Genomic DNA, 25,668 nt, shown 5'->3' with positions numbered 1-25,668 from the left:
ATCCATAACAACCCACAGCAAGCACAAGGGAAGAAAGAACCAAAAGGTGCCTAAGCATTCAAAATATGTTATTATACCTTGCCTTTTACTCTCAGGTTTGCCCTTCAGGCCCCCACTCAGTCTGTTCTTTGTTTTTATGTGGTATTAGTGCCAGCTTTGTTGCTTGGTTTTCTGATCTCAAATGAACTACCAGCATCAGTTAAGAGGAGAGAAGAATAGCAATAGCGACTTAGAATGGTAGACGAGAGCAACTAGACACTTGAGGGAAGCTCAAAACCTGTGCAAAATGGCAGCAGGATCACAGACTCAAGAGCAACAAAGTCTTCAGCTATGCAACTCTGGGGACATCATTTTTACTTTTGTACCTAGGAAGAAACTAAAAAGAAAAAAAAGAAGTCTGGGACCACAAAAGACTTTCCCAAATCTTGGCTGATCAAGACCCTCTTCAAAACTTTCTACATGGTGCTCCTAAAATCATTTGTGCTGAAGCTAGTGTACGATATCCTCACGTTTCTGAACCCTCAATTGCTGAGGTGAGTCCGGCAGGCCGTGGGGCATCCTTTCAGGGTCTCCGGGTCTCCCCAGACATCCTACTTTTTTTGTTCCCATTCTTGTTTGCAGGAGCTTTTATTAAATTTCTAGTTTTTTTTTTTTTTTTTTTTTTAAAGATTTATTTTTATTATTTTTTATTGGAAAGGCGGATATACAGAGAGGAGAGACAGAGAGGAAGATCTTCCATCCGATGATTCACTCCCCAAGTGAGCCGCAACGGGCCGATACTATGCCGATCCGAAGCCAGGAGCCTCTTCCGGGTCTCCCACGCGGGTGCAGGGTCCCAAAGCTTTGGGCCGTCCTCAACTGCTTTCCCAGGCCACAGGCAGGGAGCTGGAAGGGAAGCGGGGCTGCCGGGATTAGAACCGGCGCCCATATGGGATCCCGGGCGTGCAAGGCGAGGACTTAACCACTTGCGCCACCGCGCCGGGCCCTAAATTTCTAGTTTTAAAAATGCTCATAGTTTTCTTCTACCTTACAGCATCATGTTTATGAAGATGCTAGGCAGTTGGCAAGATCAAGATACACTTTAGTCTGTCTCTTTTCCAAGTCCCTCCCCTCATGGAGGCCAGATATTGGTTAGGGTTCTTTCTTGTTGAGGAAAGCTGCTGTGGGCTGAGTCAGATCTAAGAGATGCACAGCACTTTCCAGAAGCATGATACATCATTCAGCATCTGTCACGGGGGAGTCGAGTTCATTGTGACTAAATTTTGCAAGCTGCCACAATCGTGAATGAGCTATCTCCAGCGAGCCCTTGTAACTCATGCTGAATTTGTGTCCTTTCTAAACTAGCATTTTTCCAGGCATGAATCTATTTGTCTCACACTAGTTCTTTGTCCAAGGAGTAGAGGAAAACAGGTCAAGCATTGCCATACCAGTTCTAAGGAACATGTCTTGAATTATCTATCCATTGTCTCAGGCATAGGTTATCAACTCTATCAACTCTTGCCATTCATCTCCAAGTAAAAGCCAGAACTCTAGGAAGACTGTGGGACTTAGGGATACCAAGGGTGTTGGGTGATTCTGGTCAATTTTATTGTCTGCAGTGCAAGGGAAGGATAGCTGACTGTGTGTGAGGAAAGTGGGGAGTTGCTAGAGGCCAGTTGGATCTCACTAACTTGACTGTACGCTGGTAGGTTGGTGATCGCCTTTGTGAGTGACAAAGACTCGTACGTATGGATTGGATATCTCTATGCGATCTCCTTATTTGCTGTGGCTCTCATCCAGTCAATCTGCCTTCAGACTTATTTTAACATGTGTTTCAGTCTGGGCATGAGCGTACGGACAACTGTCATGTCTACTGTGTATAAGAAGGTAAGCATCTGAGGACTCATTGTATTATTACCTCATAATTTTTGTGTTGTAAATTTAAAACTATTATAAGATGTTAAGAAATAAAAATTATACCTTTAAAAAATGCAGAATGTTGTCTTAGTAGGATAGGAATTTATTTCAAGAGTGAGGATATTTTATTAAAATAATTATTTCCGCAGTTTTGAATAGCCATACAATCTCCTTTAGATTATTTTGGAAATTAAAATATCGAAAGAGTGTTCATCAACCTGCAGTGGGAGTAAGGTTTGGGAGGGGAAGGATGCACCCCGGGAAAAGCTGCCTTTTCAGCCTTGAAGCTGTTCCTCTTTGTCAGTCCCTCTTGATAAAGTGAAAATGCTTCGGAAAGGGATGTAAAGTCAGAAAAGAAGCTGATCAAGGATCATAATCCTAAAGTCAGAGCTCTTTAAATTTTTACTTTTGCTTTTTTATTTGGAAGGCAGATTTACAGAAAGAATGAGAGAAAAAGAGAGATCTTCCATCTGCTGGCTCACTCCCTGAAAAGCCACAAGGGCCAAAGCTAAAGCGATCCAAAGCCAGAAGCCAGGAGCTTCTTCTGGGACTCCCAAATGAGCACAGCCCACAGACTTGGACCATTCTCTTTTGCTTTCCATGGCCATAAGCAGGAAGCTGGATGGGAAGTGGAGCAGCTGGGACTAGAACCAGTGCCCATACGGGATGCTGGCACTGGAAGTATGAGGATTAGCCCGTTGAGCCACCACATCTAGCCCCTTAAAGTAACCAAATTTTAATCTGAATATTTTATGATACACAGCTGAGAAACTTGATGTTTGCATCCATTGCAGGTCAGCCAATGAATACAGAATATTCTATGGGCCAGGCTTCCATCTGCCCAGACAAGCTGGCAACTTCTCTTTGTCCTGAAGCTCACCACACCATTCCTTGCATAATTCATTTTTGTGACTTGTAACTGTATCTACTCAGATCCCTGAGTTCTGGAGACTCAGAGCGCCTCCATTTCTTTGCCATGATTTTACAGTATGATGCTTCTTTTGAAGGTATAACTTCCTCAGAGCAATTGCATTTTCCTTATATCCTCAATACCAATGTAAAGTCTAATTTTGTTCCTTAAGCAATGAAAGTATAGTAGTTCTTATCAGTGACTATGAGTTTTAGGGGAAAGTTCATACGTGAGGAAAGTAGGATAGTTTGTAAGTCAGAACATCAATTGTCTCTTCTTCCTCCACTAACTTAGGAAAGTTCCATCTTTGTAACTTCCCTGTTGCAGGTTTTAATGTTCCGCTTTGCTTTCCTCTCTAGAAAACTAATGTGTTTTTTTCTTACCTGGGTAGCTACAGACTCATCAAGGGACACTGACAGATAATCCAAGTGTTTTTAGATCAGAAGTCCAGTCAAGTCTTTTGGACTCCCAGATGATCCCCACACTGGAATTTGTCCTCCCCAAGTTAGTTTTTAAACGTCCTTATTCTTGCAAGAGACATTGGGTTTCTGCTGGCTGACAAGTCGGGAGGCCACTGACCGGGCTGGCTCAGCCATTTATACTACTGTGAGCATTAGCAGTTGTGAGAATCCATTCCCATTATTTTGATTCTCAACAAGTTCAGGTTTTATTATCAATTTGATTGCTATTTGATTGTTACAACCAATAGAGAGATTTGCAGAACTAGAGCCTTTAATGATATTTTATTCAAGTAAATATCACTTATTTCAAAAAAAAAAAAGATTTATTTATTTTATTGGAAAGGCAGATGTATAGAGAGGAGGATCTTCTGTCTGATGATTCACTCCCCAAGTAGCTGCAACGGCCAGTGCTGCGCTGATCCGAAGCCAGGAGCCAGGAACTTCTTTCTGGGTCTCCCATGTGTGAACACGGTCCCAAGGCCTTGGGCTGTCCTCGACTGCTTTCCCAGGCCACAATCAGGGAGCTGGATGGGAAGTGGAGCCACCAGGATTAGAACCGGTGCCCATATGGGATCCCGTTGCGTTCAAGGCGAGGACCTTAACCATTACGCTGTTACACTGGGCCCTAAGTATTAATTTTTAAAGAGAGGAAGAAAATGACTAATTTCATATGTTCAAACAATGCATCAATGTGGAACATTTTTCACATTCATTATCACTCCACATCCCTGTGAAGTTAGTATATATCCTTCTGTCACAGAAAAAAAGTAAAATTTAGTGGGACTTTTCCCCAGGCAAGGACTGTTGAGACTAAATCAATGACCCTTCTACACTGTTGAGAAAAGACAGATGTAGTGATTACCTGGGAGGGTAATTAGAGACTGTTGGGTTTTTATTTGTTTGGGGGTGTTTTTTTTTTTGTAGTTTTTAAATTTGCTTTTTTATTTGTTTGCTGTTTTGTACCTAACAGGTGACATAGCAGTAGGCTGTTGCCACAAGAACCTTGGTGATATTTCTCTTTTTAGATATAATCAAGAATCCTGATATGCCCCACACTGAAAAAAATGCATTGGTGAATTCAGATAACAGAGCTCTAGGTGCAGGATGAAGTGGGGTATGTAAGGGCCCCTCGAGCCCATACACCATTATATGGAATTGAGAGAAAGAAAGTCTCCCCTTCCTTTGAGAAGATGGAAACCATACCAGGTGGTGCCTTAGTAAGCACAGTACAGACTGGTTTCAGTACTCTGGTGCATTTGTGCACAAATGTAGATATCAACTAAAAATAATCTGTGAACTCTGCTGCTTTCCTTTCCACTTTAAAATCTTTATCTTTCTTGGGAATGAGGTGACAATATCCTCCTAAGTAGGAAGCTCCAGGAGCAAGGATTCAGCACAGCAGTTAACATATCATGTGGGAAGCTGCATCTCATGCTGGAGTACCTGAGTTCAAGTCCTGACTCTCCTTTAATTCCAGCTTCCTGCTAGTGCATGCCCTGGGTTCAGGTGCTTGAATCCTTGCCACCCACTTGGAAGACCTGGGTGGAGTCCCTGGCTTCTGACTCCATCCTAGTCTAGTTCTGGCTTTTTCAGGCATTTGGGGGAAATAAAGCAATGGATGGAAGATCTCTCTGCCTGTCTGTCTGTCTGCCTTTCAAATAAGTAAAAATAACTTTATTTGAAAAAAATGTTTTCAGAATGTAGCTCCAAATAACATTGCTATGTCAAAAGTCTCCAAGACCTGAATCAACAGGTCTTAATCCCTTCTTCTCACTTTTCCCTCTTCCATCCTTTTTGCCTGTGTTTTAGTGTTTGATTTCTTTATGTGTGCCCTGCAAGGCACAATAGCATAATGGACAGATGTAGCCATTGTCCTCATAGAGTTTCCATCTGGTAGAGAAATAGCAAAATGCAACCATAGTTCATTGTGATAAATGTAATGACAGAGGTAAGCAGTGAGTGTTATAAAATACACAAGAAAGGCATCTTCTCATAAGAAGCTAAATCTAAGTTAATGCCAAAAATTAATAGAAATTTTCTGTGTAAATAAGTATGTGGATGGATGGAATTGAAGTAAGACAGAATAGGATGAAAGAATGGTCAAAAATGAGAAAACACTGTCTGTAAGATTTGGAGGCAAAGGGCCAGCTGGTGTAATGGCATAGCAAACTACTCCTCTGCCTGTGGTATTGGCATTCTATATGGGAACTGGTTCATGTCTGGTTGCTCCACTTCAGATCCAGCTTCCTGCTGATGGCCTGGGAAAGCAGTGCAGGATGTCCCAAGGCCTTGGGTCCCTGCACATTCATGACTGACTCAGAAGAAGCTCCTGGATCCTGGCTTTGGACAAACCCAGCTCTGGCTGTTTCAGTCATTTGGGGAGTAAGCCAGATGAAAAATAACTCTTGGGCCCGGCACGGTATGGCTAAAGTCCTCGCCTTGCAACCACTGGGATTCCATATGGACACCAGTTCGTATCCTGGCTGCTCCACTTCCCCTCCAGCTCCCTGCTAGCTGCCTGGGAAAGCAGTCGAGGACAACCAAGCCCTTGGGATCCTGCACCTGCATGGGATACCCGGAGGAAGCTCCTGTATCCTGGCATCCTGGTGTTAGATGGGCTTAACTCTGGCCATTGTAGCCACTTGGGGAGTGAACCAGTAGATGAAATATCTTTCTCTCTTCCTTTCCTCCTCTCTGTAATACCTGACTTTCCAATAAAAATAAATAAATCTTCTTTAAAAAAAAGATATCTTTGTCTCTCACCCTCTCTCTGTCATTGTAACTCTGATTTACAAGTAAAATAAATGAATATTTTTTAAAATTGCAGGCAAGAAATCATAGTTCCTTAGAAAAGTTGTGTCCATGTGGAGGCCAACCCTACACTGTGTTCTCCTGTCCTGAGCTTCCAGTTGCATTCCCCGGTGTCCTTAAGCTCCCCTGTGGGTCCTGATTCCTATCTTTATCCTAGGCACTGACCATATCCAACTTGGCCAGGAGGCAATACACTGTTGGAGAAACTGTGACCCTGATGTCTGTGGATGCCCAGAAGCTCATGGATGTAACCAGCTTCATTCATTTGTTGTGGTCAACTGTTCTACAGATTGTCTTATCCATCTACTTCCTATGGTTGGAGTTGGGTCCTTCAATCTTAGCAGGTGTTGGAATAATGATACTCTTTATCCCAGTTAATGCGGTACTGGCCACCAAGAATAGGAAACTTCAGGTAAAGTAACAGCCACATTTAAAATCTTAATTGTTTTGCATTCTCTAATTATTGTTGGGCAAGGTAAAACTGACACAAGGCTTTACACCATGTCAACTGTACTTGGCTTTCTGGGGCTTCCCTTTTCATCTTTTGCCCACTCTTGGGATTCGTATACTCTGTTCCTTCATGTCAGAGGGGCAAGCCTGACTAGTAAAGGAAGCTGTTTTGAAGGCCCTGCCTACAGTTTTTCCACTCTGCACTGAGCTGTCCTCAGAGCAATGGCTTTTGGCCCTGCTACTCCATCACAGCAGCACAAACCAAGCACACAGAGCAGTCCACAGGGATCCCAGTGTTCAGCCTAAATTTTAGCAAGTCCTACTACCAAATAGGATGGTTCCAAGATGACGGAGGTTATCTCTGCCAAGAGTCAAAGGTTGGATACGTAGACTGGATGATGTATGTGATCAATGCATTTGCTTTACATTCCTTGGATTGCTAATAATTATTTTCTAAAATACTTACTGCTCATCTTTGCTTTTCTGGGAGCTCAGCATTAAGTGAGATAAGACTGCTTGTTTTCATGGGTCATACCTTCTACCCAGGGGTGGAAAGAAAGGCAATGCATGAATAAGCAAAGTACTAGATCATATTAAGTTGTGTAAGAGAATTAAACAATGAGAGGTGGTAGCAGGTGGGTTGTTTTTTTGTTTGTTTGTTTTTCCAATTAAGAGGTGAAGAAACACATCTGTGAGGTGGAGACATTTCAGCTGAGCTCTGAATGACAGAGGCTGCAAGACAAGCCATGGGAAGGGCAAAGGAAGAGCAGCTTGGGAAGAGGGTAGGGTTAGCCAAAGGCCGTGGAACAGAAACATGTTTGGCATGATCAAAGCTTAGGTAGAGGATGAGTGTGGCAGGAGCGCTGTGCACAGAGGCAAATGGAGTGTTGAATCCCAACAAGAACACTTTGAGTTTTTACTACGACATAATCACAGATACCAGGGCCTAATGTTTGCAGCAGGTATAGATCTTCTCTTATGTAACTGTACTATGTTTTTGTTTTGCTCTTTCTTCACAGTTCAAAAATATGAAATTTAAAGACAAACGTTTACGGATCATGAATGAGATTCTAAATGGAATTAAGGTAAGAAGCTGAGCATTGAGGACCTTCTGCGTGCAATGACAGCAGTGGATTTCTTAACAGTCCCTAGTTGAGGTTGTCAATAATTTCTGCTGAGCTTGTAGTGTGTCACAAGACATCTGATTCTATCTCCTACTAGCCCCTCTGGACCCTCTTTTGAAATTTGATCTCTATGTATTCACTTTAAATGATTTGCTGGTTTTGTTTTTGCCTTTTTCTGAAGAAAATTTAAAGCATACACAAAAGTAGAGGGAATAATATAATGAATGCCTGTGGAACTATATCACACAACCCTAGCATTTATAGCACAACCTAACTAGGTTTTTTTTAAAGATTTATTTTTATTATTTTTTTATTGGAAAGGCGGATATACAGAGAGCAGAGACAGAGAGGAAGATCTTCTGTCCGATGATTCACTCCCCAAGTGAGCACAACGGCCAATGCTATGCCGATCCAAAGCCAGGAGCCTCTTCCGGGTCTCCCACACGGGTGCAGGGTCCCAAAGCTTTGGGCCATCCTCGACTGCTTTCCCGGGCGGGCCACAGGCAAGGAGCTGGAAGGGAAGCGGGGCTGCCGGAATAGAACCGGCACCCATATGGGATCCCGGGTGTGCAAGGCGAGGACCTTAACCACTGTGCCACCGCGCCAGGCCCTAACTAGTTTTTATCTATATACCTACTTACCTAATGCCTGCAAGATTATTTTCATACAAATATCAAAAATCCTATTATTTCATTTTAATATAACTGCAATGCTATCATTCCCAAACCCACCCAAAAAACTAAATCATTCATTTTTTCATACCACCAAATTTCCCAAGTGTTAAGTGTTTTTTCGTTCGTTTGTTTTCTGTCCTTCAACTATTGGATAGTTTGAATAAGAATTCTAAGACTATTTCCATGTGGTGCTGAGTACTTTTAATTTATAACAGTCTAATTTTCTGTCATATTAAAGAAGATAGGGTATAAATAAAGCTAGAGGCTTGATAGATTTAGATTGATTATCTTGCTGGGAAACAATGTGAGTTTGAAGTGGTGTTGTGTACTTCCAAATAGCAGTAATGATGGCTGTTCATTAAGCCCAGGTGTGGTCAGTTTGGCTTTTCCCTTGTAAAGTTTTCTGCTGTTTTTTTCCCTAGAACAATGATTTGTGTCCCTGGCAGCATGCTGGCATCACCTGGGAAGTTTATTAAACCTCTTGAGCCTGGGTTGTACTAGACACCACTCGTTTTATTCTTATTGCATGGGGTAGGCATTTAGTAATGGTAAGATTCGCATCCCACACATCAGAAAACTTGGGTTCATTTCCTGGCTTTGGCAGGCTTTTGGGAGTGAACCAGCCAGTGAGAACTCTTTTCTGAAAATATGAGCTCAAGTCAGGAGCTGGGGTCAGGAGCTGGGGTCAGGAGCTAGGGTCAGGAGCTGGGGTCAGGAGCTGGGGTCAGGAGCTGGACTCAGGAGCTCAAGTCAGGAGCTCAAGTCAGGAGCTAAACCCAGGTATTCCTTTATGGGATGCAGATGTTTTAAGCACCATTTTAGCCAGTGGGCTAAACCTACACCTCTCAAATCATTTAAATTCAACCCTCTGTGAGACCTAACCATCAGTGTTTTTAAAAACTCCTTTTTAGAATACAAGGTTGAAAACCACTATGATAAACATATTATGATCAAGTGAAGTAAAGAAATAAAAGGTATTATCATTACTGATGTTTATTATTTGATTAGGAGTTGCATAAAGGTTAAGCTTTTAAAAAGTGTTATTATAATTCTCCTATCACTAGAATTCTATAAGGAAGATTTCTCTTTCATTGACCGGCTCATTACTGTTGTGTGGAGTTTGTACAGGATACAGAAAAAGAATGCATGCTCCTTTTTCTCTGTTTACCGACTTTCAAAAGAATGTATTTCACCTTCCAAAAGTCACTATTACATATTGAGTTAATGCATCTTAATATTTATTTTTTTGTTGAAAAAGGTAGATATACAGAGAGAAGGAGAGACAGAAAGAAAGATCTTCCATCTGTTGGGTTACTCACCTAACGGTTGCAATGACAAGAGCTGAGCCAATCCCAGGACCTAGGAGCTTCTTCCGGGTTTCCCACATGGGTGCAGGGTCACAAAGCTTTGGGCCATCCTTTATTGTTTTCCCAGGCCATGAGCAGAGAGTTGGATGGGAAGTAGTGCAGCTGGGACATGAACCAGTGCCCATGTGAGATACTGGCACTTGGAGGCGGAAGATTAGCTAGTTAAGCCAACATACCAGTTCAGACTTAATGCATCTTAATGTTAGTCTACACTTTTTGAAAATGAAACAAAAGTACCTTTTAGCTTCTTGGTGTTTCTCCACATGGTGCTTTTTTTTCCTACGTGGCAAAATGAAAATATACTTGATTTTATTCAAATCTCAGCTCTCCCACTTGTTGGCTTAGTGATTCTGGATATTTTAGCCAGTCTCAGCTTGTTTTATTATTGCTTAAATGAAGGCAGTAATTAGATAAAAGTAGAGTGAACAGGGTTTGCCCAGAATGTTTTGTGTTTTAGCACTAAAAGACATGTGTCCTAGGTAGCCTCTTAGTCCCAGGCAAATTGAGCAACCTGACGTTGTTACAAGGATCATGTAAGATTACATGTAAAATGCTTTGTGTGTACTAAATTGTCATTAAGTACAAGCTACTTCTCTAGAATCACATTTTATAATTTATATATCCTTTCCCCAATTTGGGGAAGTATATTCTAAAACATGAGTGAATCAGATGCACCTGACAGAAAATATATGAACTGCCCTCTTTTCTAACATAATAGATCTTGAAATATTTTGCTTGGGAGCCTTCATTCAAAGAGCAGGTCCACAAGCTTCGGAATAAAGAACTGAAGAACCTACGAGCCTTTGCTTACCTGCAGTCTTTGATCACATTCCTCCTATACTTATCTCCAGTCCTGGTGAGTAGCAGAGTCCGTGAACTGGGAGGTTTGGGGTCTAGGTCAGCCTCCTGAGGAAGGTCTGTTCTTAATACCCAGTACTTCTAGACCTGTTGTTAAAATCCAAGGATCTACACAGCCCCCTCATCAATTCTCCATACTGTTGCACTTACCTTGCTTTTGTGAGATGTAGTTTCACTTTTGTGTACTGTTAGGTTGCTTGGTGGCCTAAGACAAATGTTTAGGATGTTCAGCAAGAATAATTTACCCAGGAAGACTTCTGGTCTCCTTCAGGGAGGAGGTATGGGTCTACAGTGGAAGGAACATTGAGTAAAACACGGTTCCAGGCCTAGAAGTTCCTAATTGTCTTTGTGCAAGATGTTTTATCCTCTCCTGGGCTCAGTTTTCTCACATTAGGGACTTGGAGCAATCGCTAAGCCTCCTTCAACTCTGATATACCGTGTTCTTGAAACATGGCAAGCTTGCAGAGTTAAATTACTTATGCTGTCTCTCTCCAGGTGTCTGTGACAACATTTTCTGTTTATGTCCTGGTGGACAGCAACAATATTTTGGATGCACAAAAGGCCTTCACCTCCATCACCCTCTTCAACATCCTGCGTTTTCCGATGGGCATGCTTCCCAATGTGATCTCCGCTATGCTGCAGGTAGGTGGGGATTCTCACTGCTGACTGCATCTTATCAGCCTTAGGACCCAGAGTGACAGCCTGCCATAGCCCACATTAGCTTCTGCTGAGGAACTTTCAGTTATGCATAGCTGTTTGGTCTCTGGAGATCAATGGTTTGATCTTAGAAACTCATGAGCCCTTTGACCACGTTTATCTGACTATACCATGAGGATAATCATACCTCTATCTTATAGGGTAACATTCGTGTGAAAGCATCTAATGAGATTATTATGATTATTTTTATTTATTTTATTTTTTATAAATTTTATTTTTTGTAATGATTACATGGTTGATCAGGGTGGGAAGGATCAAAGTTTAATGAAAATCGGGTGAACTCATAGCTTCCAAATTTGCTATTTCTTCTTGTTGTTTCTTGGGAAGGTAAGAAACAGAGAGACTCACGACTTTCCACATGTCCCAGTACACAGGAATGAGGAACCATCATCTCATATCAACCCAGAGTCTCAATGTGTTCTCAAGGGTTCTATCCAAGTAGTTTGGATAGTTCTGAAATGCTGCTGATTTCACTGATCTGAAGATAATGTTACCCTCCCAATATCCATTGGCTCCACTCACAAAGACTTTTTGCTGTCACTGTTTGTTTGGGGTAGTTGTCCAGTCAGTTCTGTTCTGCTACAGCACCAAATGAGCTGCCATATTCTCCTTTTACAATATGGCCTATGTCCACTGCTCCAACTTTTTCATTAAGTAGGACATGTTCTTTTTTTTTTAAAAAGATTTATTTATTTATTGGAAAGTCAGATATATAGAGTGGAGGAGAGACAGAGAGGAAGATCTTCCGTCCGATGATTCACTCCCCAAGTGAACGCAACGGCTGGTGCTGTGCTGATCTGAAACCAGGAGCCAGGAACTTCTTCCAGGTATCCCACACAGGTGCAGGGTCCCAAAGCTTTGGGCCGTCCTCAACTGCTTTCCCAGGCCACAATCAGGGAGCTGGATGGGAAGTGGAGCTGCCAGGATTAGAACCAGCGCCCATAGGGGATTCCGATGCGTTCAAGGCGAGGACTTTAGCTGCTAGGCCACGCCTCTGGGCCCAGTAGGACATGTTCTTGCAGGCGAGTCCAAGTACCTAGGCCAGGCATCTCAAGCATTGCCGGGTCTCCCTCCTCTGAGGCTCATGAACCCGGCACCCACCTAGTAGGCAGGTCCTGGAACTCTGGCCAGGTGACCCAACCCCCACCGAATCCCCCACTCCTGGGGCTCACACACCCGACAACCACCTAGAAGGTGGGCCCTAGGACTTGGGCCAGGCAACCCGAGCCCTGTCAGATTCCCTGTCCTTGGAACTCATGAACCCAGTTCCAGCTGGGCCCAGGCTGAAGTGACTGGCCTCACCTCAGTGTCTACAATCTTATTGTGCAGGCTGGCCTAATTTATTATGCCCTCTGTTCCAACTCCTACTGGTGGGTGCTGCAGCCTATCCCAGCCCAATCTGATTGCTGTCCAGTCCAATGTGAACTGGCTGGTGTTGCAGCTGGATCTGGTTCCTCCTGCTCCCTGCCCTGGTTCTCAGGTCTTCCAGTGGGTGTTATTTGCTCACCCAGACTGGTCTGTCCCCAGACCTGACCCACCTGAATGCCATCGGGTACGGTAACCTGGCTTTGTCTGGGCTGCTCCTTGTGTTACTGCTTGTACTCATCTGCAGGGTCTGCATCCCAATGAAGGAGTTTCCCAAGCTCCTCCATAAAGTCTCCCCCCAGTGGCAGCTCTCGCTTACACTGGTGGGTCATTGGCCAGGCAGGGTCACCATGACACCATGGTCAGTTCCTCCAGAGTCATAGTAATAGATAACTTAAGATACTAGATGAACTGCCAAGGTAGGGATCCTTTAAAAAAGAGCATAAACTGCTTAGCTACTCACAATTGATTCCATTGTGCTCTGCCCTTTGGGTTCAGTATTATCCTGTAGAACAAGGAATGCAGGGAGCTAACAGTTTTGCCCATCTTCCTTTTGCTATGTTTGTAATGTTCTTGATTAACTGAGTTAGTGGTACAATTAACAGAACCAGAAAGAGTTAGCATTTTATTTTTGAAGATGGTAGGACATTGTTTCTGGAATTGGGACCATAGACAGAAGAGAGATCACATCAGATTTAAGCTCCTTGACTTTTCTGAAGGGCTGAAATAGGGTGTCTATCTCTCTGTGGTATGGCTCCTAGAGCCACGGGGTGGCTGAGTCTGTGGTGGAGGTCAGATGTTCCAGCTGTGACAAATGGCAAATATTGGGCTAATGACAAAGTCAAAATCCCCTCCCTGTGTGATTGTTACTCAGTTTTATTCCTAAGATCCTTTGTGTTCTTCTCTAGGCCAGCGTTTCTGTAGAGCGAATAGAGAAGTACTTGAGTGGGGATGACTTGGACACTTCTGCCATTCAACGTGACAGTAATTTTGGTAAACAAATTTACAAGTTGCTCATACCAGTGCTGGCACCAAAATGTTGAAATACAAGGCCTTAGCAGAAAACTGATGTTAAGAAGGGAGGAATGTGAAATTATTCTCTTGAATCTGTTTGGTTAATCAGCATCCTGCTTTTACTTAAATTATATTTTCACTTAGAGCAGATTGTTTAGCTAAATTACCAGGCAAAGCTGGGCCGGTTGTTCTAAGAGGCCAGAAATCCTGTGAAGGAGTCCAGAAGCTGAAATCAGGATGGAGGCAAGCCTGTGGGTTTAGGAAGCAAGCCTGGAGGGAAATACTACATGGGTTCCAAAGGTATAAAAGCCTGGAGAGCAGTTACAGTCAGAGAGAGCAGTGGGGCATGAATGCCCCATGTGGAGCATTGATGAAAATGGAGTTCATCCTAGGGGACTAGGGCTGAGGAATGTTCCTGGAGTAACTGAGGCAGGAATCCGGATTAACAGCAGGTTTGAGACTCCTGAATCAAAGAGGGCTTCCTACCGCTTCTGGGCTCATCCTGGGAACTTCTGTTTGCCTCCTGTTAGCCAGCACTTAATAGAGGCACTATTAAGAGTAATGGTGAAAACAAAGATGATGAGGGATGAGGAAGGACAGACACATGAAGACCTACATCAAACTAAAGGAGGGTTTTTTGTTTTTATTTTTGTTTTGTCCTCAACAGACAAAGCTGTGCAGTTTTCTGATGCCTCATTTACCTGGGACCGGGATTTGGAACCCACAATCAAAAAGTAAGTTGCCTCCTTTCCACCCTGCTGTTATTTAAAAAATACTTGAAAGGCAGAGTGACAAAAAATGGGAGACCCACAAAGCTCTTCCATCTGCTGGTTCACCTCCACAAAGGCCAACAGCTGGGCCAGGCTGAAGCCAGGAATCAGGAGCTCCCTCTAGGTCCCTCACATGGATTGCAGGAACCCCAATATCTGGGTGATCTTCTTTTGCCTTCAAAGGGGTATTAGCAAGAAGCTGGTTTGGAAATGGGGAAACCAGGACTCAGACACTTGTTAAGGAGTGAAGGTATCTTAATCAGTGACTTAATGCACTATGCCGCAACACCTGCCCCCATCCTACTGTTCTTCAGCATTCTCCTTACTTGTCCTATTCTCCAATGGCAAAAATAAGCACATGGGAAACAAACTGTGACTATGAGTTCAGCTCAGTAGTGCAGACTAAACTCTCAGAGGGATGAGCTGAGAGCAAAAGTCCGAGCCTTTTTCACTATAGCTGCATTTGCTGTACTCTCATGTGGGACTATGAATGTGCCCCCAAGAATCCATGGAGACATTCATTCTTCTAATTGTGGGTGGAAGCAGTGCAGGGTCAGCAGATGGCCCCTGGGTGCATTAGAGGATACACAAAAGGACCTGAATTCAACTTAAGTCCATTCACTTAAATCACTTAACTGATCAGAAACATTGAATCTAGCTTCTCTCCCTAGACAGGACAATGGGAGCTGCCTCTGTAAGATTCAAGTTTATCTCTGGATTGTGACATAAAAATAACCCTTTTCCATTCACTACCCTGTAGGCCACCTTTTCTTCAAGCAGGTAGAGTATTGTAAGCTAAGTCATACCCTATGCCATGCTGTTGTACATAGTGTGTCTCTTAAGGTCTATGTGTAATAACATACCACACTGAATCCAGCACACACAGAATATACCAGAAAGCCAAGCAAGCTTGTCTTTCTTTCTCCACAACTGACCACCACTTATTTCCATGCTATTTATATGGCTTTCCACCCTTCTCTCCTGTTCCCAAATAGCCTTCAACCTGAATTCCAGAGCTAGTCCCATAAGTCAGGACAGGATACCTCTACTCTGAATACTCCAAACCCTAAAGTTTCCCTTGGCAAAGAGGAAACTGTAAGGCTGGCATGGTAGCCTCATAGCTGAATCCTTGCTTTGCATCTGCCAGAATCCCATACTGATGCCAGTGGTGTCCTGGCTGCTCCACTTCCTGTCCAGTTCCCTGCTTGTGGCCTGGGAAAACAACAGAGGATGGTCCAAGACCTTGGGACATTGCACCCACGTGGGACACCCAGAAGAAGTTCCTGGCTCCTGGCTTTAGATCAGCTTAGCTCCAGCCATTACGGCCACTTGGGGAGTGAACCAGCAGACATAAGAGCTTTCTGTCTCCTCTCTGCATATTTGTCTTTCCGAAAAAAAAAAAAAATAAATCCTTTTAAAAAAAAAGAGGAAACTGCACACACACATTCTCCCTATACTACTATAAGGCTGGAGAAAGTTTGGCTTAATGAGCAGGCTCAGATGAAGAACATGTTCCTAATTTCTAGAAAATTAAGTAACAGGGTTGGCACATTGTTCCTGGTTATCTAACCCAGTGTGGATTCCTTGCCAACCACACATAGTCATATCTTCAAAGCATCTGCTTTGAATTTGAGTAACTAACTTTGGGGAATGTTGGACTTCTCAAACCCCATTAAGTTGAAAAATTATCCTGCAAGGTCAAACAGCTCAGCAGTAATAGAGTTGGGCCTTGAACCAAACTGCGTCTCCAGGTTTCCACTAGTTTCTTGTTGAAAGGTAACATGTTGGTCCCAGGAGAATTTTCAGTTCCTTGAAATCTGTATCTATCTCAAATAGACTGAATGAGTTGGGTAAGTTTGGAATTGAACTCTGATTTGTTAGTTTTTTGCTTTGCTTTGTTTTGTTTTTGAGAAAAAAAATCTTTAAAGAAGCAGTTTGGAGTCTTGCATATCCTGTTTGTATTTTCCAACTTTAGAGGTGATATCTGCTAATACCAGACTTTACAAAAACCCCAACTGCAAAAGTACTTTTTTTCTCCCCAGTGTGAACCTGGACATTATGCCAGGCAAACTGGTGGCTGTGGTGGGAACTGTGGGTTCTGGAAAATCATCTCTGATGTCAGCCATGCTGGGAGAAATGGAAAATGTCTGTGGGAACATCAAAATCAAGGTAAAAGAGAATGCCAGTACAGAAAATTTCTAACCCTCACTTGTGGACCACTCTGTGCTCACTATGGGTGCTTTGGAGGTGCATGACAAATTGGTAAGCTGTAAATTCTCTGTTCCATCCCACACTTAATTAGACTCTGGAGGTAGGACCTAAGAATCTGCATTTTTTAAAAGAACATATGCTTTTAGCAAGCTCTCCAGGTGTTTCTCATATGTATACTAAGTGTAAACACCAGTGACCAGAGATGTCTTCCTCCAAATTGTAGGCATTTCTGCTCATCTATGTATACGTTTATGAAACCTCATGTTCTACAAACTTATGCAATACAATAACAGGCCCTGGGGGAAAGGAATTGTAAGAGATCAACATAAGCTTATATAACTTTGTAGCCCAAGTATGAACAGAAGCAGTACCAACAGTGGTAGTAGCCAGAACCCAACCACAGCACCCAGACATCACAGTTATTCTTGGGCCTCTCGTTTTCTCCTTTGAGAGCTGGATCTTTTCAAGACGTTTGTTTGCAATACAACATCTGATGTAGGGGGTTGATTTCCTCATCAATTATGATTTTTTTTCTATAAGACAGATTAAAATGTTTTCATGGCATCTTTGGACTCCACAGCTCCGTGTGAGGGAAATTATAAATATTTTTGAATCATTAAACCAGCTACAACTTGCACAAACATGAGGCAAATCTATAGATTTTCTCAGCTTTTTTCCTGAGACCTGCCTGTATTGCAAAGATTTTCTTTCTAATGATGAGAAAACTACCCCTGGATACTTTAATTAACCTGCTTGGAAACTTTTTCAGAACTTCCTCCTCTTCTACAATGTACTTATTTTACCAGCCTCTAATGAGCTAATTCGTATTTTAAAGGAAATATTTTCTGTAGCAAAGAAGACTATAGATTTCACTCTGCCTTCTAGCCCATTTTGGGAAGTCTTATTGCTAACACACAATTGAGTTCTTCCTCAAACACAGGCACTTGTTGACTCCCTCTCTTTGGATGTGATCTTCTCTGTACATCACCTTGGTTTTCTGATCCAGTCTCTAGTTCTTGCTTCCTAAACTGCTGTTGTGACAGTCTTCCTGTCAGTGTTCTAGGATCATGGCTGGGAAAGAATAGTACGAAGAAATGTGCGTTAACTGGCACACAGTAAGTTGAAGCTTTCTCCCCAGACAATACAGTAAATACAAGCGCATTAATAAATAACAGATACCCAGTCAGCGTGCCACACAGGCCTTCAGATCTAAACTCTATTTGTTCCTGCCCATTTATGCCAGCCCATCCTTCAACCTGGAATTTCTGAAAGTGTAACGGTCGTATTATCTGAGCCTTTTCCTTCCAGGGCACTGTTGCTTATGTGCCACAGCAGTCCTGGATCCAGAACGGCACCATAAAGGACAACATCCTGTTTGGATCAGAGTTTAATGAAAAAAGGTACCAGCAAGTTCTGGAGGCATGTGCACTCCTCCCAGACTTGGAAATACTGCCTGGAGGAGACCTGGCTGAAATTGGAGAGAAGGTACATAGAACAGAAAGAGAGCTTGAGGGTTGAAGAAATATTGAGGTGGGGGGAAATGAGGAATGTGGAGAAATGCATAGGAGTAACAGATTGACTAATTATGATCATCATGTCTTGAACTAACACCAGAAAACATGCCTATACTGACCACAACATACAAATAAGTCAGAGGTTTTAAGCAATGTAGTTAGAAGCAAATATAGGGATTATGTCATCTAAGTCAAAGACGATAAGACAAAGAACCAGCAAGGCTAAGTTACTGTGATTAGAATAATGCTTGACCTCACATGTGACAGGCAAGAGGTGGCAAGGAACCTATGGTTTCCTGATTCTACTTCTGTATACCGGTGAGGCAAGAGGATAGTTCTAGTTGCCCACTTCAGACACTGTAGAAACTTCTTGTGAATTGTTTTTTCATGCAATGGAATGCCTTTCTTAAAAAAGATTATATTGTGTCCATTACATAGATTTATCATAATGTATTCAACATTTCTGACTATCTCATATTTGGAATACTGTCATCCTTCCTCTCCATTACTAGAAACATATATATATATATGTGTGTGTGTGTGTGTATGTATATATATATAGTGTGTGTGTACATATACATTATATATACACTATATATTATATAAATACACACTATGCATACACACACACATATATGTGTGTGTATGTGTGTATATATATATATATGTTTTACAGGATGGCAGCCAGCCTAGTAGTTACAAAGCCGGTGGGAGTGCCTGCATTCCTTGATGGAGTATCTTTATTTCATCCCTGCATCCCCTCCTGATTCCAGCTTTCTGCTGAAGTCCACCCTAGGAAGCAGCAAATGATGGTTCAATAGTTGGGTCCCTGCCATCCATGTGGGAGACTCATTTTGAGTTCCAAACTTTGGCCTGGCCCAGCTCTAGTTATTGTGGAGATTTAAGAAAAAACAAAGAAAACCTCTTTCTGTCTCTGTCCCTCTAACAAATAAAGAATTTCTTTAAAAGTTTCACTTGTTTCTTTAAAAAGAAGGGTGACAGAGAAAGTAAGGGAAAGAGAGAGAGCTTTCATCTGCTGCTTCGCTCCCTAAATTCTCATAATAGCCAAGGCTGGACCTAGCCAAAGCCAGGAGCCCAGAGCTCCATCCAGGCCTTCCACATGGGTGATGGGGCATCCAGTGACTTGGGGAATCAGGTAGGGAGTTAGAAGGAAGTGGATGAGCTGCAATTTGTACCAGCCTAATATTGTAATGTTATTCCCTCACCTGTTAGTTTGACATTCCCACCTTCCTGTGATACATGTGTCTCATCCAGAATTAGGACGGAGGAGACATCATGATGGCCACATTGAAGCTCAGCTTCACATAGAGCAGATAATAAAATTTCTAAAAAGAATGGGCATTGTAAGCCCCACCATTTGCATATTTAATTAGGGATCCATTCTTTGCCTTATAAAAGAAACTGTTAATGTGGAGGGGGGAGCCCTTCTCCACGCCTCCCCTCTTGATCTTCTATGGGATCCCTCTTGGACCTCCTCCTTTCCTTCTCTCCCCTGACCTACTTGCAACAGATGTGTCATCGTGTGGACAACACACATTCATGGTAAGAATATGTATTCAGTCCCTCTTTGTTAAATCCTGCTTTCACTTGTTCACTATGAACATGCAAATGCTTCTACTTTGAATTCTTATCTCTATGAGGGCAAGAACCTGGAATAAAAACATTTCTAGGCGTATACTATGAAGGTGGCTTGAGAGAAATTATCTTTTCCTTCTTCAGGGTATAAATCTCAGTGGGGGTCAGAAGCAGCGAGTCAGCCTGGCCAGAGCTACCTATCAACATGCAGACATCTATATTCTAGATGATCCCTTGTCAGCTGTGGATGCTCATGTGGGAAAACATATTTTCAGTAAAGTCTTGGGACCCAATGGCCTGTTGAATGGCAAGGTGAGAAGTCATTCCAAGTGATGAAGGGTGAGTGGGGTGTTTGTGGGGTTGGGAGGGGTGGGGGATCCTCTGCATCTCCAAATACAGCTGTGATCCTGAAGCAGATTTCCTATTTACCAGCTCACATGGACTTCCAAGGAAATACAATATCAAACTTACATCCTTGCGCACTACCCCCTAAAGGCTCCCAGCATAAGGCCATGGCCTCTGCCAGGCTGGCTAAATGAAACCTTATCCTGTGGCTCTAAGATTGTGTTTTAGGATGATTGTTTATGACAAAAAGTACTTTGGAATCTGTGATTAGGGCAATAAGCCTATTTGGCCTTTGTCCCCAGTTCCTGTCCCTAGTTCCCAAGACCCTTGGATAGAAGTGTGTTATATAACTCATCATGAGCCATCACCCCCTCTTTTTTTTAAAGATTTATTTATTTAATTGGAAAGTCAGACATACAGAGAGGAGGAGAGACAAAGAGGAAGATCATTCACTCCCCAAGTGACCGCAACAGCCAGAAATGCGCCAGTCTAAAGCCAGGAGCCAGGAGCTCTTCTGGGTCTCCCACGTGGGTGCAGGATCCCAAGGCTTTAGGCCATCCTCAACTGCTTTCTCAGGCCACAAGCAGGGAGCTGGATGGGAAGTGGGGCTGCCGGGATTAGATCTGGTGCCCATATGGGATCCTGGCACTTTCAAGGCAAGGGCTTTAGCTGCTAGGCCACTGCACTGGACCCTATGAGCCCCTTTTGATCACACTGATTTCATGATAGTGAGCTGACTTGGGATAAGGCCCCAGATATCCTCAATATTGGACTGACCACCAGAAGGACTAAATATTTGTGGGTTGGAATTTTCAGTCCTACCCACTGACCTCCAAATAGGAAAGAAGTGGGCAGGGGTAGAGATTGGATTATAACAGTTCTCGAGCAATGAGATGTGTGGTTTCCATGCTAGAGAAGCCAACAAGGTGTAAGTGAAGTGGGTTGTGGGAGAGGGAAGGGCAACAGAAAGGGCTTGAAAACCTCACACTCCCCACGTTCCTTGCCTTCTGCATCTCTTTCATTTGGCTGCTGCTGAGTTTCATCCTTTCCAATAAAGTCAAATGTAAGCAGTGGATTTTTCTATAATGTTGTGAGCCTTAGGAAGGGTGGAACCTGAACAGGGGTCTACAGAAACTAACAATTTTGCTACTGGTATCTGAAGCAGCTAAAGTCTTGTGAAATGAGCCCTTAAGCTGTAAGGTCTGTACTGACTCCAAGTAGTTGCTGTCAGAATTGAGTTGAACTAATGAATGCTCAACTGATATAGCAGAATTGATTGGTGTCAGGAAACACTGCTGAGGACGCAACAGTTTACCTTTCTGATGGAACACAGGTCATCTTGCAAGTCCTTATGTTCTAGAAAGGTGCTTCCCATGGAATTCTTGCTGGATGTGAGAAGCCTTTGCCTGGAAGGGATTACTCAACCAGAACATAGAAATAATACTTAACGCATATTGGGTACTCACTATGCCCTAAGCCTTTGCTAAGCTTTTCAACTGCATGGCATGATCCTGCTTGAATCATAATGCTCCTGTGAGATAGTACAAATTAAGTGGTCAGAGATACCACAGTTAATTAGCTCATTTGTCCAGGTATAGCAAGCTGAATTAGAAGAAGGAGTGACAAAGGTACATTGTATATCAACTATAGTTAGCCTGTTCCCTTCAAGATTTTTTAAAAGATTTATTTTATTTTTATTGGAAAGGCAGATATACAGAGAGATGAGGAGAGACAGAAAGGAAGATCTTTCGTCTGATGGTTCACCCCCCTAGTGTTCGCAACGGCTGGAGCTGAGCCAATCCAAAGCCAGGAGCCAGGAGCTTCTTCTGGGTCTCCCACATAGATGCAGGGTCCCAAGGGTTTGGGCTGTCCTCGACTGCTTTCCCGGGCCACAGGCAGGGAGCTGGATTGGAAACGGGGCCACCGTGACTAGAACCAGCACCCATGTGGGATCCAGGCGTATTCAAGGCAAGGACTTTAACCACTACGCTGTTGCACTGGGCCCCCTTCAAGATTTTTGAGTCCTGTTAGTCAGAGGATGGCAGGATTGATGACAACAGGGGTGCTACCCCACTGAGCCCTTTGCTTCTCACCCTCTGTCTTTCACTATCCCTCCAGTTCCTGAGCCTTAAAGCCCTTTCAGTTTGATTCATTTTCATGAATATAGTACTGTCCTGTGCCACATGCATTACAAAGACTGGGCATACATAGAATAAGAGATCTGGTTTTTGCTTTATACAACTCACAATCTAATGAGAAAACCTATAGAAAAGAAAATAATATTGTAGTACAAGAGTTTGTTAGAGGTAGTCTGCACACCCTAGGAGAGGCACCAGAAGAGTGACTTTGAGCTGAGTCTTAAAGGATGAGAATCTATTCAACATTCCTTGTAAGAGACGTATCTCTGCAGTGATGAAGTAAAAAGACAGAGGCAGTAGGCTTAGGTTGTCACTCCAGAAGCCCACCCTACGCTCTTATCCCCTGAGCCTTTGTCTGAGTGTTTGTCTTTGAATGTAGTTCTGTCTCAGCAAGCAACAGACAGGGTTATAAGGGATGTCAAATCTCTAATAACTAGGGAGTGAATTGACTGGAAATAAAAAATTGTTACCCTACAGTGTCTGAGACTTGATCCAAGAATCCAAATAATTCTTTTTAGTTCTTCTGCTTAATTGGTAAGCAAAAGGCTGGTAAGTGAAAAGCAATTCACTGGTTGGTTTTATACGCATCAAATATAGTGGCAGGCTCTGATCTCAAGTGACTTTCCTAAGCCCAAATTTTGTCTATCTAGGAACATAATGTATATAGAGCAAACCTTGTTGTCTGCATGAAAATAACTGTGAATAGATTCACAATGATAGGAGTCTTATTTGGCACATCAGGGCCAGGTTTTAAAAAAGAAGAAAGAAGAAGTAAGATATACCAACATGTCAGAGCTACTTATTGAAGACTGAATTGATCTATTTGATTATAGGCTAATCAGCATAACTTAATATTGTTTTTATAGACTCGAATCTTGGTTACACATAGCCTTCACTTTCTTCCTCAAGTGGATGAAATTGTGGTTGTGGAAAATGGTACCATCTTGGAGACAGGATCCTACAATTCTCTGCTGGCGAAAAAGGGAGTATTTGCTAAGAATCTGAAGATGTTTCTAAAGCATGCAGATTCTGAAGGGGAGGTCACAGGTATGTGAGAATTGGACCGGATGAACTTAGAGCATGGGTAGAAATTATAAGCCAATATCTAACTTCTTCTGAACTGTTCAGTTTCCAGTGAACTACATTTGCTATTGAATTATCCATATATCTGCACTCTGTTCTTTCTGTCTTCTGTGTCTTTATAAAGAAACACAGAAATCAAAATTCTGTGCCTGGGCTAAACTGGAAGCAGTCTTGCTCATCTGATCTCAGATGTGCTATCAAGAGACTCTTACACTTAGAAGGCTAAAATAAAGATTTGGGTGAGGAATCTTGTAGAAGAACCATTAGTGGCTAAAGGGACCCTCTTTTAGGTAAACCTTGTTCCTAAATTATATATGTTACCCCAACTAATCACTATACACTTGCATAGCTTCGTAATCTTGCACTAAGTTTACTGCTCAATTCTTGACAAAGCCTAGTAAATGGATCATAATTAATACACCCAAAACCACTTCTCCAAGTAGCTGCAACATCCAGAGCTGAGCCAGTCTAACTGGCTTCTTCTAGAGAACTAGAAGAAGCTTCTTCTAGTTCTCCCATGTGAGTGCAAGGTCCCAAGGCTTTGAGCCATCCTCTATGGCTTTCCTGGACCGCAAGTAGGCAGCTGAATTTGAAGCAAAACAACTGGCACCCTTATGGGATCCTGGCACACGCAAGGCAAGGATTTAGCAATGGAGCCGTCATACCAGATCCTGTTCATTGCTTCTATGAAACAGCAACTTTATGGAGATCCATATTATACCATCCCCATTGATTTTATTTTCTCAACACATTTTTTCCTAAGGATTTATTTATTTATTTATTTAAAGTCAGATATTCAGAGGAGGAGAGACAGAGAGGAAGATCTTACATCCACTGATTCACTCCCCAAGTGGCCACAGTGATTAGAGCTGAGTTGATCCAAAGCCAGGAACCAGAAGCCACTTCGAGGTCTCCCACGCAGGTGCAGGGTCCCAAACACTTGGGCCATCCTGCACTGCTTTCCCAGGCCCAAGCAGGGAGCTGGATGGGAAGCAGGGTCACTGGTATTAGAACTGGCGCTCATATGGGATCCAGACACGTTCAAGGCAAGGACTTTAACCACTAGGCTAACGTGCCTGACCCAACACATTTTTAAATGGTTTAAATTAATAAAAGATTGTCAGATATTTGGATCTTTGAAGTGAGAATTTTCCACATATACTCATGCCTTTTGTCAATTCTAGGTGTGGTGACTCTTCCATTTGCTTTTGTCTTTAGGTGTTCTTTTATGTTCCAAAGAAACATAAGCATTTTCAATTTTCTCTTTTTTTTTTCACTATTCTGTCTTCTAATGGGATAACAACCCATTACTGCCTTATTCACAGGACTGTGAGAGCCTATTCGAGGGCTAGGAGAGATACTTTCTATTTCCCTAACCTTATTTGTGTCTCCCTAGTCAATGATGGTGATGAAGACGATGACAATGACTCTGTACTGATGCCTAGCATGGAGGAGCTCCCTGAAGATGCAGCTTCCTTGACCTTGAAGAGGGAAAATAGCCTGCATGGAACCCTTAGGCACAGGTTGGTGATTCATTCAGCTAGTGGTTCTGTCATTTCCCTATTTCCACTTGCTCATTCTCTTTTCCTCTGGGTGCTTTTCCTGAGTGAGTGTCACCATGGACACCTGTAGCTCTTCCTTGGTCTCCTTGGGGTGGAGAGGAAGAGTTTTACAGTTGTCTTGATTTCCCAGGTTCATCTGCTCTGTATACACCTTTGATGCCTGCACAGTGATTGTGACATCTGCTTGTCGAAAAAACCTTCAGGAAGCATCTGCATACTCAAGGGAACTTTTCTCCCTCCACCCCTCTGCTCTAGGTCCAGTAGCAGACATCGGAAATCCTTGAAAAACTCCTTAAAGGTGCGGAATGGGAATATCCCAAAGGAGGAGGAACTGGTGAAAGGACAAAAACTAATTAAGAAGGAGTTCATGGAAACTGGAAAGGTGAGAGCCACACCACATACACACACAAAAAGCTCTATTTGAGATTGTGTAAGGCTTGAAATCTGGAAATTTTGCAATTAGAGGAAATTTGAATATATGTCTGCAAGAGCAGTATGTCCTAATGTTCATTAGAAGTCTTTGAATTCATTCAAATATTGGAGGCTTTCTATGCAATCATAGTTCCATGAAGAATAGCCTTTTTTTCCTCAGCCTTCACTGAGTGAATATTTGATTCTATTCTGATGTGTGGAAATCAGCTGAACTGCTTTGAGATGCAATTCTGAGAGCCAGGGAACACTGATTTATCACACCCAGAGAATACAGTTTATATGAATAAAACCTCAAATCACTAGTTTCAGGGTTTGTAGTATCATTCCATCTATCCTCTTGTTTGTCTGTCTTCCCTCTTAATTGCCTCTA

General features: G+C 42.7%; 1 protein-coding gene across 1 annotated transcript in view; it reads left to right on the top strand.

Annotated features, from left to right (window-relative positions):
- Nucleotides 1-25,668, top strand: part of ABCC2 (ATP binding cassette subfamily C member 2) — a 58,490-nt gene that overhangs the window by 16,859 nt on the left and 15,963 nt on the right. Inside the window, exons 8-21 of the mRNA XM_040992315.1 lie at nucleotides 370-533; nucleotides 1,689-1,866; nucleotides 6,236-6,490; nucleotides 7,548-7,613; nucleotides 10,412-10,549; nucleotides 11,047-11,193; nucleotides 13,542-13,626; nucleotides 14,315-14,381; nucleotides 16,460-16,586; nucleotides 17,937-18,113; nucleotides 19,883-20,050; nucleotides 23,088-23,268; nucleotides 24,701-24,826; nucleotides 25,115-25,248. Of these exons, the coding sequence (XP_040848249.1) occupies nucleotides 370-533; nucleotides 1,689-1,866; nucleotides 6,236-6,490; nucleotides 7,548-7,613; nucleotides 10,412-10,549; nucleotides 11,047-11,193; nucleotides 13,542-13,626; nucleotides 14,315-14,381; nucleotides 16,460-16,586; nucleotides 17,937-18,113; nucleotides 19,883-20,050; nucleotides 23,088-23,268; nucleotides 24,701-24,826; nucleotides 25,115-25,248 (2,013 nt within the window). The remainder of the gene's footprint in view (nucleotides 1-369; nucleotides 534-1,688; nucleotides 1,867-6,235; nucleotides 6,491-7,547; nucleotides 7,614-10,411; nucleotides 10,550-11,046; nucleotides 11,194-13,541; nucleotides 13,627-14,314; nucleotides 14,382-16,459; nucleotides 16,587-17,936; nucleotides 18,114-19,882; nucleotides 20,051-23,087; nucleotides 23,269-24,700; nucleotides 24,827-25,114; nucleotides 25,249-25,668) is intronic.

This window comes from Ochotona curzoniae, unplaced genomic scaffold, assembly GCF_017591425.1.
Source record: "Ochotona curzoniae isolate NIBS_2020 unplaced genomic scaffold, NIBS_Ocur_1.0 contig_66, whole genome shotgun sequence".
NCBI lineage: Eukaryota > Metazoa > Chordata > Mammalia > Lagomorpha > Ochotonidae > Ochotona > Ochotona curzoniae.
Note: the sequence above shows the minus strand (reverse complement) of the source record. Positions and strands in the feature narration are given on the sequence as shown.